Below are 12,880 nucleotides of genomic sequence, written 5' to 3'. Positions count from 1 at the left end.
GAGATCAATTAAAGAGCTGCCAGCCCAAGAGCCAACTTGAGAGTCCACATTTACAAATTAAAGACAACAAAAGAAATAGGAAATGCAGGAGGAACTTTTCTACTAAAAGGGTGGTAAATATGAGGTGGCATGCGTGGTGGAACAAGAAACCTTAATGGGTTTCAAGAAGAACTAGACAGGTTTGTGTCAATAAATGTGATTCAGGGTTATTAGAACTTCACTGTGAATAGGTGGGCTAGATGGACCAAAGGCCTAAACCTGCCTGAAACTGTTAATATAGGCCCAATTTTAGGTCCGGCCAGTTTTCGGTAGGTGCGCTGTAGTGTGAATTAGAAACTCACCCGCTGCTCCAGAAATGAGGCCTGGGATATTTTAACTGAAGGGCCTCATTTAAATCCTACTGTCTGACTTCCCATCTATTCCAGACGAGAAGTCGACGGGAAGCAGCAGAGAATTGCATGGCCCAGAGGTCGCCTGACCAGAACAGGATCGGCTGCCAGGGCTGTCCCGCAGAGATCTCACTATTGGAGGTTGGGGGGGTAGGGGGGGGGGGGGGTTGAGTCCATGGCAGGAGAGGCCTATGCTTTCACTCTTGATCCTCCTGGCCCCATAAGGAAAGTTAATAAAAAGATTCTAAAAAAACCTTATCTTTTTGGGCCTCTTCTGGCCCTGATCCCCTTCCCCACAATCTTCACCTAGCAGGAAATGCATTACAGCTTCCCATTTAGGCTGCTGAGTTAAAATTGCAGTCAGGTCCCGATGACATCATCGGGACCGATTATGCATATCAAAAAAAGGACCCCACCAGCTTTGGACAGGTGTCTTTGCTGCCTACTCAGCTAAGCAGATTAAAATCGAGAAACGCCAGCTCCTGGCATCTCCTGGGCAGGTTAGAAACCTGCATGATTTTAACTGCCCACCTGTCTGGTTTCCCCTGGATGGGAGGGGTTAAAATCAACCCCTATGTTGCGATGTTACTAAGACTTTTCTTTGTTGAGATACTGGCAGCTGTGCTAGATTGACCAAGACAATTCTCATTTTTCTATCAAAACCAAAGGCCCTTCAATATACTTTATGCCACAGACACTGTTTCCAGAATCTTCTGTATGAACAGGGATATAATCTTACCTGCCAGTATACCAAGACAGGATCCAATTGCAGCATGCAGACATATGACTGGAGATGAGATAACTAATGCAACAAGGAAAATGCCACCAGTCCAGGGATTGTCGCAGCCATATACCTGTCCAACTCCCACTGGGATAGCTCTCAGAAGCTGAATAAAAATTAAGCAGTAAGTCATTATTTGATTTGTGTAAACTTAAAAGTTCAAAGGTCGTGGAAGCTGCTGACATGAAACCACAACAGTGGTTTATGGGTTTCATTTACCACTTCCAGAACTAAACAATTTTCCCCTATGGCACTGTTTTACTGTATAGTTTACCTCAGAATTGTCTTTGTTTCGATCCCTTCACATTTCTTTAGCTTCCTTTATTTTTTTTTTGTAATTTGTTTGACTTGAAGCTTCCTCTCTCAAAGTCCATCAGAGTCTTTGCCATTTCTCTCACAGTTTGTCTCTGATTACACTCACTCGCTCTGAAGTCACTCGGGAGAGATGTAAAATGGGCTGCCGACTTGCTACCACCCGTTTTACACATTTGCACAAAGTCAAGATCTACCCCAAGGTGTACAGATAAGGCCTCTGCTGCCACTTCCTAGAGCCTACAAGCACTTTCCACATGGTGGCTCTGGAAAGTGGTTGTACATTGAGCAGACAGGCGGGAAATCCTCAGGGACCTTACCCCATCCCCATCACCATTGTATGCAGGGAAAGAGTGGCCAATGGCAGTCCCAGTAGGGGCGGGAAGGAAAATCCCAATCAGGTTGGTGGTGCAGCAGTAGGCTTCAATGGCCAAAGTTTCCCTCATTCCCCGGCACCATCCTGCCTGAAATTGTGCAGAATCATGGATGAGAATTCCCCCCTATAAGTCCAGTTAACCTGGTTAGTGATGCAAGTTTGATTCACCCCTTTCTAGGGTTGGTAGACTGGTGACAGTAATAAAGTTAATGTACGTGTGGCTGGGAGAGGAAGATGTACACATTGAGTGCTCCTGTATCATCTGAAACCCAAAGCGTACTGTCATGTTTTGGTATATTTTGGACATTTTTCGACAGAAATGTTTTGGAAAAAAGTAGTTATCTTTAAATATTGGGATAAATTTTGGGGTGGTAATTTGATGAATTGGATTGTCTGCCCATTGTAGAATTTACCTGGTTTTCCTTCTATTGGCGTTGATGGAATCGTCCAGGTCATAAGTTGATACTATTGTTACACCCTCTAGTTATGCTATCATATAAATAGTTATAAGGCAGTGCGAGTCAATTCCCATAAAAATAAGACACTTAGTCTGCATACAGTCATTGATGCCATTGAACCTGAGAAGGTATCTACATCAGACCTGTATTAGTAACATATTCATAGAGTAACACACCAGTTGCAAATGAGGCAGCATTTCAATGTCACTTCACAATCTAGAGTGAATGTTATTATACTGCTCTTGCACTACAACAGCAGCACAAAGTAACCTTACTGGGAGTAACATAAATGATTAACATAGAGTGGAAACCTAGACATTATACTGGTTTCTAGTAACTGAAGAGATCACCCAGTGTTACAGAAATGCTGTCCCAACCAGGCAGATGGTGCACCACAAGCAATGTTACAGCCTTGAAATAATGATGCATTTAATCTAAATATTTTGAGATGGGAGCTAGAGGTGAAGTACTGTAACCGAAGGAATAGTACAGTGAAAAAGTTTTAGCCTGTGAGAAAAATATCAACATACTTCAGACATGGATTAATAACTTTCACTTACTGTATTTAAACAGCACAATCATAATACAGACTAACATTAAAATCTCAAATTATGTCATGTAAACATAGAAGAGGATTTAAAATTAAACAGTTTTGCATATTTTGCTGCCACTATCTAATGCTGCTGAACTAGTTTATGTACTTTTCCTGAAAGCAATTAATGATTCCACAATGATAGATAAGATTCTGCAGTGTAATTTTACTTACCATTGGAACACTGAGATCTGGCCATGTTATGTTTAGTGGTGCAGTCATGGGTTGAATAAGAACCTGGGGAAAGTGTTGGTTGTTGTATCCTGTTGCAGCCATATACACACATACAGCAATATTAAAAGGCAGTGTGAAAACAGGCAGATCCCATCTTTCCATCACAGAGGCCAAGGCACTTGAAAGCACAGGGCTGTAAAAAGAAATTATTTTCAATGCAAATATAAGCTGCCTACCAGGTTCATTTGTGAAATAAGTGCTTTCTTTTTAAAGTTGGGAAACAGAAGATTCTTTGGAGATTCTTCATTCTGAGCATGTTCCTCTGCACACAACAACAACTTGCATTTATGCAGCACCTTTAACATAGTAAAATGCCCTAAGGCGCTTCACAGGAGCGTTATCAAATAAAAATTTGACACCGAGCCACAAAAAGAGTTATTGGGACAGGAGACCAAAAGCTTGGTTAATGAAGTAGGTTTTAAGGAGTGTCTTAAAGGAGGAGAGAGAAGTAGAGAGGTTAAGGGATAGAATTCCAGAACTTGGGGCCTAGGAAGCTGAAAGCACAGCCGCCAATGATGGGGCAATGGAAATCAGGGCTGTGCAAGAGGCCAGAATTGGAGTAGCACAGAGATCTCAGAGGGTTGTAGAGATGGAGGAGGTTACAGAGATAGGGAGGGGCGAGGTGATGGAGGGATTTGAAAACAAGGATGAGAATTTTAAATTCGAGGCGTTGCCAGATGGGGGGCCAATGTCGTTCAGCGAGTAAAGGGCTGATGGGTGAATGGGACTTGGTGCGAGTTAGGAATCGGGCAGCAGAGTCTTGGATGAGTTGAAGTTTATAGAGGGTGGAAGGTAGGAGGCCGGCCAAGAGAGCATTGGAATAGTCGAGTCTGGAGATAACAAAGGCATGGATGAGGGTTTCAGCAGCCGATGGGCTGGTGCAGGGGCGGAGACGGGTGATATTACAGAGGTGGAAGTAGGCGGTCTTGGTGATGGAACGGATATGGGGTTGGAAGCTCAGCTCAGAGTCAAGTGGGATGCTGAGGTCGCGAAAAGTCTGGTTCAGCCTCAGACAGTGCACAGAGAGGGGGATGGAGTCCAGTGGCTAGAGAACAAAGATTGTGGCAGGGACCGAAGATAATGGCTTCGGCCTTCCCAAAATTTCTGCTGATCTAATACTGGATGTCGGACAAACAGTGTGACAAATCACAGGCAGTGGAGGAGTCGAGAGAGGTGGTGGTGAGGTGTCATAGAATCATACAATGGTTACAGCACGGAAGGAAGCCATTCAGCCCATCGAGTCCGTGCCGGCTCTTCGCAAGAGCAATCTATCTAGTCCCGCTCCTCCGCCCTTTCTCCGTAGCCCTGCAAAATTTTTTCCTTCAAGTACTTATCCAATTCCATTTTGAAAGCCATGATTGAATCTGTTTCCACCATCCTTTCAGGCAGTGCATTCCAGATCATAATCACTCACTGTGTAAAAAAGCTTTTCCTCATGTCACCTTTGGTTCTTTTGCCAATCACCTTCTTGATCCTTCCGCCAATGGGAAGAGTTTCTCTCTATCTACTCTGCCTAGACCCTTCATGATTTTGAACACTTCTAGCAAATCTCCTCGCAACCTTCTCTGCTCTAAGGAGAACAAACCCAGCTTCTCCAGTCTATCCATGTAACTGAAGTCCTTCATCCCTGGAATCATTCTAGTAAAACTCTTCTGCACCCTCTCTAAGGCCTTCACATCCTTCCTAAAGTGCAGTGCCCAGAATTGGACCCAATACTCCAGTTGTAGCCGAACCAGTGTTTTATAAAGGTTCATCATAACCTCCTTACTTTTGTTCTCTTTGCCTCTATTTATAAAGCCCAGGATCCCATATGCTTTTTTAACCGCTTTCTCAACCAGGTAGAGCTGGGTGTCATCAGCGTACACGTGGAATCTGACGTGTTTTCGAATGATGTCGCTGAGGGACAGCATGCAGATGAGAAATAGGAGGGGGGTCAAGGATAGATCCTTGGGGGACTCCAGAGGTAACGGTGCAGGAGTGGGAAGAGAACCCATTGAAGGAGATTATCTGGCTACGACTGGAATCGTATTAAAATATTAATGCTATTAATAATAAGAATGTGTCAACCATCAGTGGTAGATAAAACTTAGGAACCATCATTTCCTGAGGCAAACAAACTGCAAAAGTAGTTTATGACAAAAACCTCTGGTGTGATCTTAGGACCCCCCTCAGCCACCCTCCAAATAATACAGAATGGAACAACAATCGATGTGTGAACTTACTGCTCTCTGTGCAGAGATAGGACGTGATCACTTTCAAAGGGAAGAAATTATGGGCATTTTTATATTCCAGATATCATGCTCAGACCAGGACCTGTATAGAGTCATGACACCCACATTTCTCTCTGTGCAGGGATAACAGAACACATATTGCAGAGCTCCAATGTATTCAAACACATTTTTGTGTAGGTAGGAGCAATTGCTCCCTGATAACATTAAAAATATTAAAATTTAAATTTTAAAACAAGGCTTTACTCTGGTTTTACTGCTTGCACTAAATTGACAATTTCTCCAAGAGATGCCACAGGCTGACAGGTGTGGGAAATGATTGAGTAGGAAGTGATCTGCTGAGGTTCCATTTGCTGGGGTAGAGGGAGATTAACTCAGCATCTAGCTGTGCTATGCCTGATCTGGGTGTGCTTGAAGCTGACACTGCATGGCCCAAATGGAAAGATCTCGACTTCTCAGCATTAACATCCTCTCATTTTGATGAGCATAAAATTCACCAAAACAAAAGTCACAATAATGTTTGGTGCCAGTAGTGCTTTGCTCTTAGCAGCCAGAAACTATAACAGGTGATGTTCCCTGTGTCCGGAGCCATGTACACATTTATATTACAGGCAATTCAATCCATTCAGTTCCCAAGGCCCACAATTTCCAAATATCATAGAATCATAGAATGATACAGCACAGAGGGGGCCATTTGGCCCATCGTGTCTGTGCTGGCTCTTTGAAAGAGCTATCCAATTAGTTCCACTTCCCTGCTCTTTCCCTATAGCCCTGCAAATTTTTCCCCTTCAAGTATTTATCCAATTCCCTTTTGAAAGTTATTACTGAATCTGCTTCCACCACCCGGCGTTTGCAACTATCTTCAGCCAGAAGTGCCGAGTGGATGATCCATCTCGGCCTCCTCCCGATATCCCCACCATCACAGAAGCCAGTCTTCAGCCAATTCGATTCACTCCACGTGATATCAAGAAACGGCTGAGTGCACTGGATACAGCAAAGGCCATGGGCCCTGACAACATCCCGGCTGTAGTGCTGAAGACTTGTGCTCCAGAACTAGCTGCGCCTCTAGCCAAGCTGTTCCAGTACAGCTACAACACTGGCATCTACCCGACAATGTGGAAAATTGCCCAGGTATGTCCTGTCCACAAAAAGCAGGACAAATCCAATCCGGCCAATTACCGCCCCATCAGTCTACTCTCCATCATCAGCAAAGTGATGGAAGGTGTCGTTGACAGTGCTATCAAGCGGCACTTACTCACCAATAACCTGCTCACCGATGCTCAGTTTGGGTTCCTCCAGGACCACTCGGCGCCAGACCTCATTACAGCCTTGGTCCAAACATGGACAAAAGAGCTGAATTCCAGAGGTGAGGTGAGAGTGACTGCCCTTGACATCAAGGCAGCATTTGACCGAGTGTGGCACCAAGGAGCCCTCGTAAAATTGAAGTCAATGGGAATCAGGGGGAAAACTCTCCAGTGGCTGGAGTCATACATAGCACAAAGGAAGATGGTAGTGGTTGTTGGAGGCCAATCATCTAAGCCCCAGGGCATTGCTGCAGGAGTTCCTCAGGGCAGTGTCCTAGGCCCAACCATCTTCAGCTGCTTCATCAATGACCTTCCCTCCATCATAAGGTCAGAAATGGGGATGTTCGCTGATGATTGCACAGTGTTCAGTTCCATTCGCAACCCCTCAGATAATGAAGCAGTCCGAGCCCGCATGCAGCAAGACCTGGACAACATCCAGGCTTGGGCTGATAAGTGGCAAGTAACATTCGCGCCAGACAAGTGCCAGGCAATGACCATCTCCAACAAGACAGAATCTAACCACCTCCCCTTGACATTCAACGGCATTACCATCGCCAAATCCCCCACCATCAACATCCTGGGGGTCACCATTGACCAGAAACTTAACTGGACCAGCCATATAAATATTGTGGCTACAAGAGCAGGTCAGAGGCTGGGTATTCTGCGGTGAGTGACTCACCTTCTAACTCCCCAAAGCCTTTCCACCGTCTACAAGGCACAAGTCAGGAGTGTGATGGAATACTCTCCACTTGCCTGGATGAGTGCAGCTCCAACAACACTCAAGAAGCTCGACACCATCCAGGACAAAGCAGCCTGCTTGATTGGCACCCCATCCACCACACTAAACATTCACTCCCTTCACCACTAGTGCACTGTGGCTGCAGTGTGTACCATCCACAGGATGCACTGCAGCAACTCACCAAGGCTTCTTCGACAGCACCTCCCAAACCCGCGACCTCTACCACCTAGAAGGACAAGAGCAGCAGGCACATGGGAACAACATCACCTGCATGTTCCCCTCCAAGTCACAAACCATCCCGACTTGGAAATATATCGCCGTTCCTTCATCGTCGCTGGGTCAAAATCCTGGAACTCCCTTCCTAACAGCACTGTGGGAGAACCGTCATCACACGGACTGCAGCGGTTCAAGGCGGCGGCTCACCACCACCTTCTCAAGGGCAATTAGGGATGGGCAATAAATGCCGGCCTCGCCAGCGACGCCCACATCCCATGAACGAATAATTAAAAAAAACCCTTTCAGGCAGCGCATTCCAGATCATAACAATTCGCTGCATTAAAAAAAATTCTACTCATCTCGCCTCTGGTTCTTTTGCCAATTATCTTAAATCTGTGTCCTCTGTTTACCGACCTGTCTGCCAGTGGAAACAGTTTATCCTTATTTACTCTATTGAAACCGTTCATGATTTTGAACACTTCTATTAAATCTCCCCTTAACCTTCTCTGATCTAAGGAAAACAACCCCAGCTTCTCTAGTCTCTCTATGTCATTTAAGTCCTGCAACCCTGGTAGCATTCTAGTAAATCTCCTCTGCATCCTCTCTAAGGCCTTGACATCCTTCCTAAAGTGTAGTGCCCAGAATTGGACACAATACTCTGGCTGGGGCCTAACCAGTGTTTTATAAAGATTTACGCTAACTTACTTGCTTTTGCACTCTTTTGTACTAATGGAAAAGGAGGGGGTGTAGCCCTAATAATAAAGGAGGACATAAGGACAGTGGTGAGAAAGGATCTTGGCTCGGAAGATCAGAAAGTAGAATCAGTATAGGTGGAAATAAGAAATAACAAGGGGCAGAAAACACTGGTGGGAGTAGTCTACAGGCCTCCTAATAGTAGCTATACCATTGGACAGAGTATTAATCATGAAATAATAGGAACTTGTAATAAAGGTAATGCACTAATTGTGGGTGACTTTAATCCTCATATAGACTGGACAAATCAAATTGGCAAAGGTAGTCTGGAGGATGAGTTCATGGAATGCATTCAGGTCAATTTCCTAGAACAATACGTTATGGAACCAACCAGGTAACAGGCTATTTTAGATTATGTATTGGGTAATGAGACAGGGTTAATTAGTAATCTCACGCTAAAGGATCCTATTGGGAAGAGTGATCATAATATGATAGAATTTCACATTGAGTTTGAGAGTAATGTACTTAAGTCAGAAACTAGAGTCTTAAATTTAAATAAAGCCAATTGCATAGGTATGAGGAGTGAGTTGGCTAATCTGGGAAATTAGATTAAAGGGTATGACGGTAGATAAGCAAAGGCAAACATTTAAAGAAATATTTCAATATTCTCAATGAATATACATTCCATTGAGAAATGAAAACTTCACAGGAAAAGTGATTCATCCATGGCTAACTAAAGAAGTTAAGAATAGTATTAGATTAAAAGAAGAGGCCTATAGTGTTGCCAAGAAGAGTAGTAAGCCTGAGGATTGGGAGAGTTTTAGAAACCAGCAAAGGACTACCAAAAAATTGATAAAAAGGGAAAAATTAGAATATGAATGTGAACTAGCAAGAAATAAAAAAACGGATTGTAAGAGCTTCTGTCAGTATGTAAAAAGAGAGTAGCAAAAGTAAATATTGGTCCCTTAGAGACTGAGATGAGACAGGAGAAATTATAATGGGGAATAAGGAAATGGCAGAGAAGTTAAACAAATATTTTGTATCTATCTTCAAAGTAGAAGCATACCAGAAATAGTGGGGAATCAAGGGTCTAATGAGAGTGAGGAACTTAAAGTGATTAATATCAGTTAATTAATATCAGTAGAGAAAAAGCACTTAAGAAACTAATGGGACTAAAAGCGATAAATCCCCTGGACCTGATGGCCTACATCCGAGGATTCTAAAAGAGGTGCGTAGCAGAGATAGTGGATGCATTGATTGTGATCTTCCAAAATTCCCTAGATTCTAGAATGGTCCCAGCGGATTGGAAGGTAGCAAATGTGACCCCGCTATTCAAGAAAGGAGGAAGACAGGGAACTACAGGCCAGTTAGCCTGACATCAGTATCGGGAAAATGCTGGAATCCATTATTAAGGATGTGGTCACAGGGCACTTAGAACATCATAATATGATTAGGCAGAGTCAACGTGCTTTCATGAAAGGGAAATTGTGTTTGGCAAATCTATTAGAGTTTTTTGAGGGTGTAACTAGCAGGGTAGATAAAGGGGAACCAGTGGATGTAGTATATTTGGATTTTCAAAAGGCATTCAATAAGGCGTCACATAAAAGGTTGTTACGCAAGATAAGGGCTCATGGGATTGGGGGTAACATATTAGCATGGATAGAGGATTGGTTAATGGCAGAAAATAGAGAGTAGGAATAAAGGGGTCATTTTCAGGTTGGCAGGCTGTAACTAGTGGGGTGCCGCAAGGATTGGTGCTTGGGCCTCAGCTATTTACAATTTATATCAATGACTTAGATGAAGGGACCGAGCGTAATGTATTCATGTTTGCTTAAAATACAAAGCTAGGTGGGAAAGTAAGGTGAGGTGGACATAAAGAGTCTGCAAGGGGATATAGACAGATTAAGTGAGTGGGCAAAAAGGTGGCAGATGGGAATATAGTGTGAGGAAATGTGAAGTTATTCACTTTGGTAGGGTGAATAGAAAAACAGAAGATTTTTTAAATGGTGAGAAACTATTAAATGTTGGTGTTCAGAGAGATTTGGGTGTCCTCGTACAAGAAACAAAAAATTAGCATGCAGATACAGCAAGCAATTAGGAAGGCAAATGGCATGTTGGCCTTTATTGCAAAGGGGTTGGAGTATAAGAGGAAGGAAGTCTCACTACAATTGTACAGGGCTTTGGTGAGACCTCACCTGGACTGCTCTGTACAGTTTTAGTCTCCTTATCTAAGGAAGAATATACTAGTTTTAGAGGCAGTGCAATGAAGGTTCACTAGATTAATTCCTGGGATGAGAGGACTGTCCTAAGAGGAGAGGTTGAGTAGAATGGGCCTATACTCTGAGGAGTTTAGAAGAATATCAGGTGATCTCATTGAACCATATAAGATTCTGAGGGGGCTTGACAGGGTAGGTGCTGAGAGGTGGTTTCCCCGGCTGGAGAGTCTAGAACTATGGGGCATAGTCGCAGGATAGGGGGTAGGCCATTTAAGATTGAGATGAGGAGGAATTTCTTCACTCAGGGGGTTGTGAATCTTTGGAATTCTCTATCGCAGAGGGCTGTGGATGCTGAGTCGTTGAACATGTTCAAGGCTGAGATCGATAGATTTTTGGATTCTAGGGGAATCAAGGGATATGGGGATAGGGCAGGAAAGTGGAGTTGAGGTCGATGATCAGCCATAATCTTCTTGAATGGCAGAGCAGGCCTTATGGCCTACTCCTGCTCCTATTTCTTATGTCTCTATTTTAAAGCCAAGGATCCCATATGCTTTTTTTAACAGCTTTCTCAACTTGTCCTGCCACCTTCAAAGATTTGTGTATGTGCACCCCCAGGTCTCTCTGTTCCTGTATCCCCCTTAAATTTGTACCATTTAGTTTATATTGCCTCCCCTCATTCTTCCTACCAAAATGTATCACTTCACACTTCTCTGTGTTAAATTGCATCTGCCATGTGTCTGCCCATTTCACCAATCTGTCTATGTCCTCGTGAAGTCTGTTACTATCCTCCTCACTGTTAACTACATTTCTGAGTTTCGTGTCATCTGCAAACTTTGAAATTATGCCCTTTATACCAAAGGCAAAGTCATTAATATATATCAAAAAGAGCAGTGGTCCTAATACTGAACCTTGGGGAACACCACTGTATACTTTTCTCCAGTCCCTAAAACAACTGTTCAACACTAGTCTCCGCTCTCTGTCCCTTAGCTAATTTCGTATCCATGCTGCCTCTGCCCCTTTAATGCTATGGGCTTCAATTTTGCTAATAAGTCTATTGTGTGTTGCTTTATCAAACGCCTTTTGAAAGTCCACATACACATCAGCCGCACTACCCTCATCAATTCTCTCCATTACTTCATCAAAGAACTCAATCAAATTAGTCAAACACGATTTTCCTTTAAGAAATTTGTGCTGGCTGTCATTTATTAACTCATATTTTTTCTAAGTGTCAATTAATTTTGTCTCAGATTATTGTCTCTAAAAGTTTCCCCATCACTGACTTTAGGCTGACTGGCTGGATTTATCCATTTCTCCTTTAAAAAAAATTCACTCCTTCTTTGGCTGCTCCAGGGGCCGCTGGCCATGGTATTGTTTTTATAAAATACTAACCTGAGCCTCCTGTGGCCTTGATCCTTGCTGCTGCCAGCTTGCAGAGTGGAGACTGTGCGGGCCTTAGTCGGGCCCATGGTTGAAATGGTATGTGCGTCCCGATGAAGTAATCGGGATGTGACACTGATCTTGCGGGGGTGACAGATTCCCCACCAATTCTGACTCCTGGCCATCAGCAGTCACTTCGTTCCCGCCGACTTTGGGCAGGTGTCAGATTTGGGACATGCAAATAAGGCCCAGTAGTTAAAATCTCCAGGGCCCCACGCTCCGGGGGGAGGGCAGATGGTTTGCTGTCCACTTTGGCCCCCGCATCCTTGATTCCCGTCCTGAGTTAAATTCAGTCCTAAAGATTCTTCAAACGTTGCTCAGTGTCATTCAAAGAAAACCTGTACAGCCATGTGTCTAATAGGATCCAAGGTGAGACACATTAAGGACAGGGTAGGTCATCTCTTCAAGCTAGAAAGAAGCATGATATTTGCTCATGTTGGAATAAAGGATACACACAATAGGTGATATGACATATTAAGGAAGAAGGGAAGAACTTACGTTTGTACAGCATCTTTCATATCCTCAGGACATCTCAAAGTGCTTCACAGCCAATAAATTACAGTTTAACTGTAATCACTGTTGTTTTGTAGACAAGTGTCTACAAAAGGCCTTCGATAAGGTACTACATAGTACATTCATGAGTAAGGTCAGAGCATGTGCAGTCAGGGGACAAGTAGCAGAATGGATAGCAAGCTGGCTACAAAACGGAAAAGAGAGTAGGATTAAAGGTAGTTACTCAGACTGGCAAAAGGTGGGAATTGGTGTTCCACTAGGAACGGTGCTGTGACCACTGGTGTTCATCATTTACATAAATGATTTGGACTCGGGAATCAGAAGTACAATTTCAAAATTTGCGGACAACAAATTGCGGGTGTAGTTAATACTGAGGAGGACTGCGCCAAAAT

The 12,880-nt window shown here is 43.6% G+C and overlaps 1 protein-coding gene across 1 annotated transcript in view; it reads right to left on the bottom strand.

Annotated features, from left to right (window-relative positions):
• Positions 1 to 12,880, bottom strand: part of LOC137322263 (urea transporter 2-like) — a 77,611-nt gene that overhangs the window by 25,381 nt on the left and 39,350 nt on the right. Inside the window, exons 5-6 of the mRNA XM_067985335.1 lie at positions 3,083 to 3,275; positions 1,129 to 1,276 (exon numbers count right to left, since the gene is read on the bottom strand). Of these exons, the coding sequence (XP_067841436.1) occupies positions 1,129 to 1,276; positions 3,083 to 3,275 (341 nt within the window). The remainder of the gene's footprint in view (positions 1 to 1,128; positions 1,277 to 3,082; positions 3,276 to 12,880) is intronic.

Source organism: Heptranchias perlo, chromosome 1, assembly GCF_035084215.1.
Source record: "Heptranchias perlo isolate sHepPer1 chromosome 1, sHepPer1.hap1, whole genome shotgun sequence".
NCBI lineage: Eukaryota > Metazoa > Chordata > Chondrichthyes > Hexanchiformes > Hexanchidae > Heptranchias > Heptranchias perlo.
The sequence above is the reverse complement of the archived record's forward strand: the minus strand, read 5'-3'. Positions and strand labels throughout refer to the sequence as shown.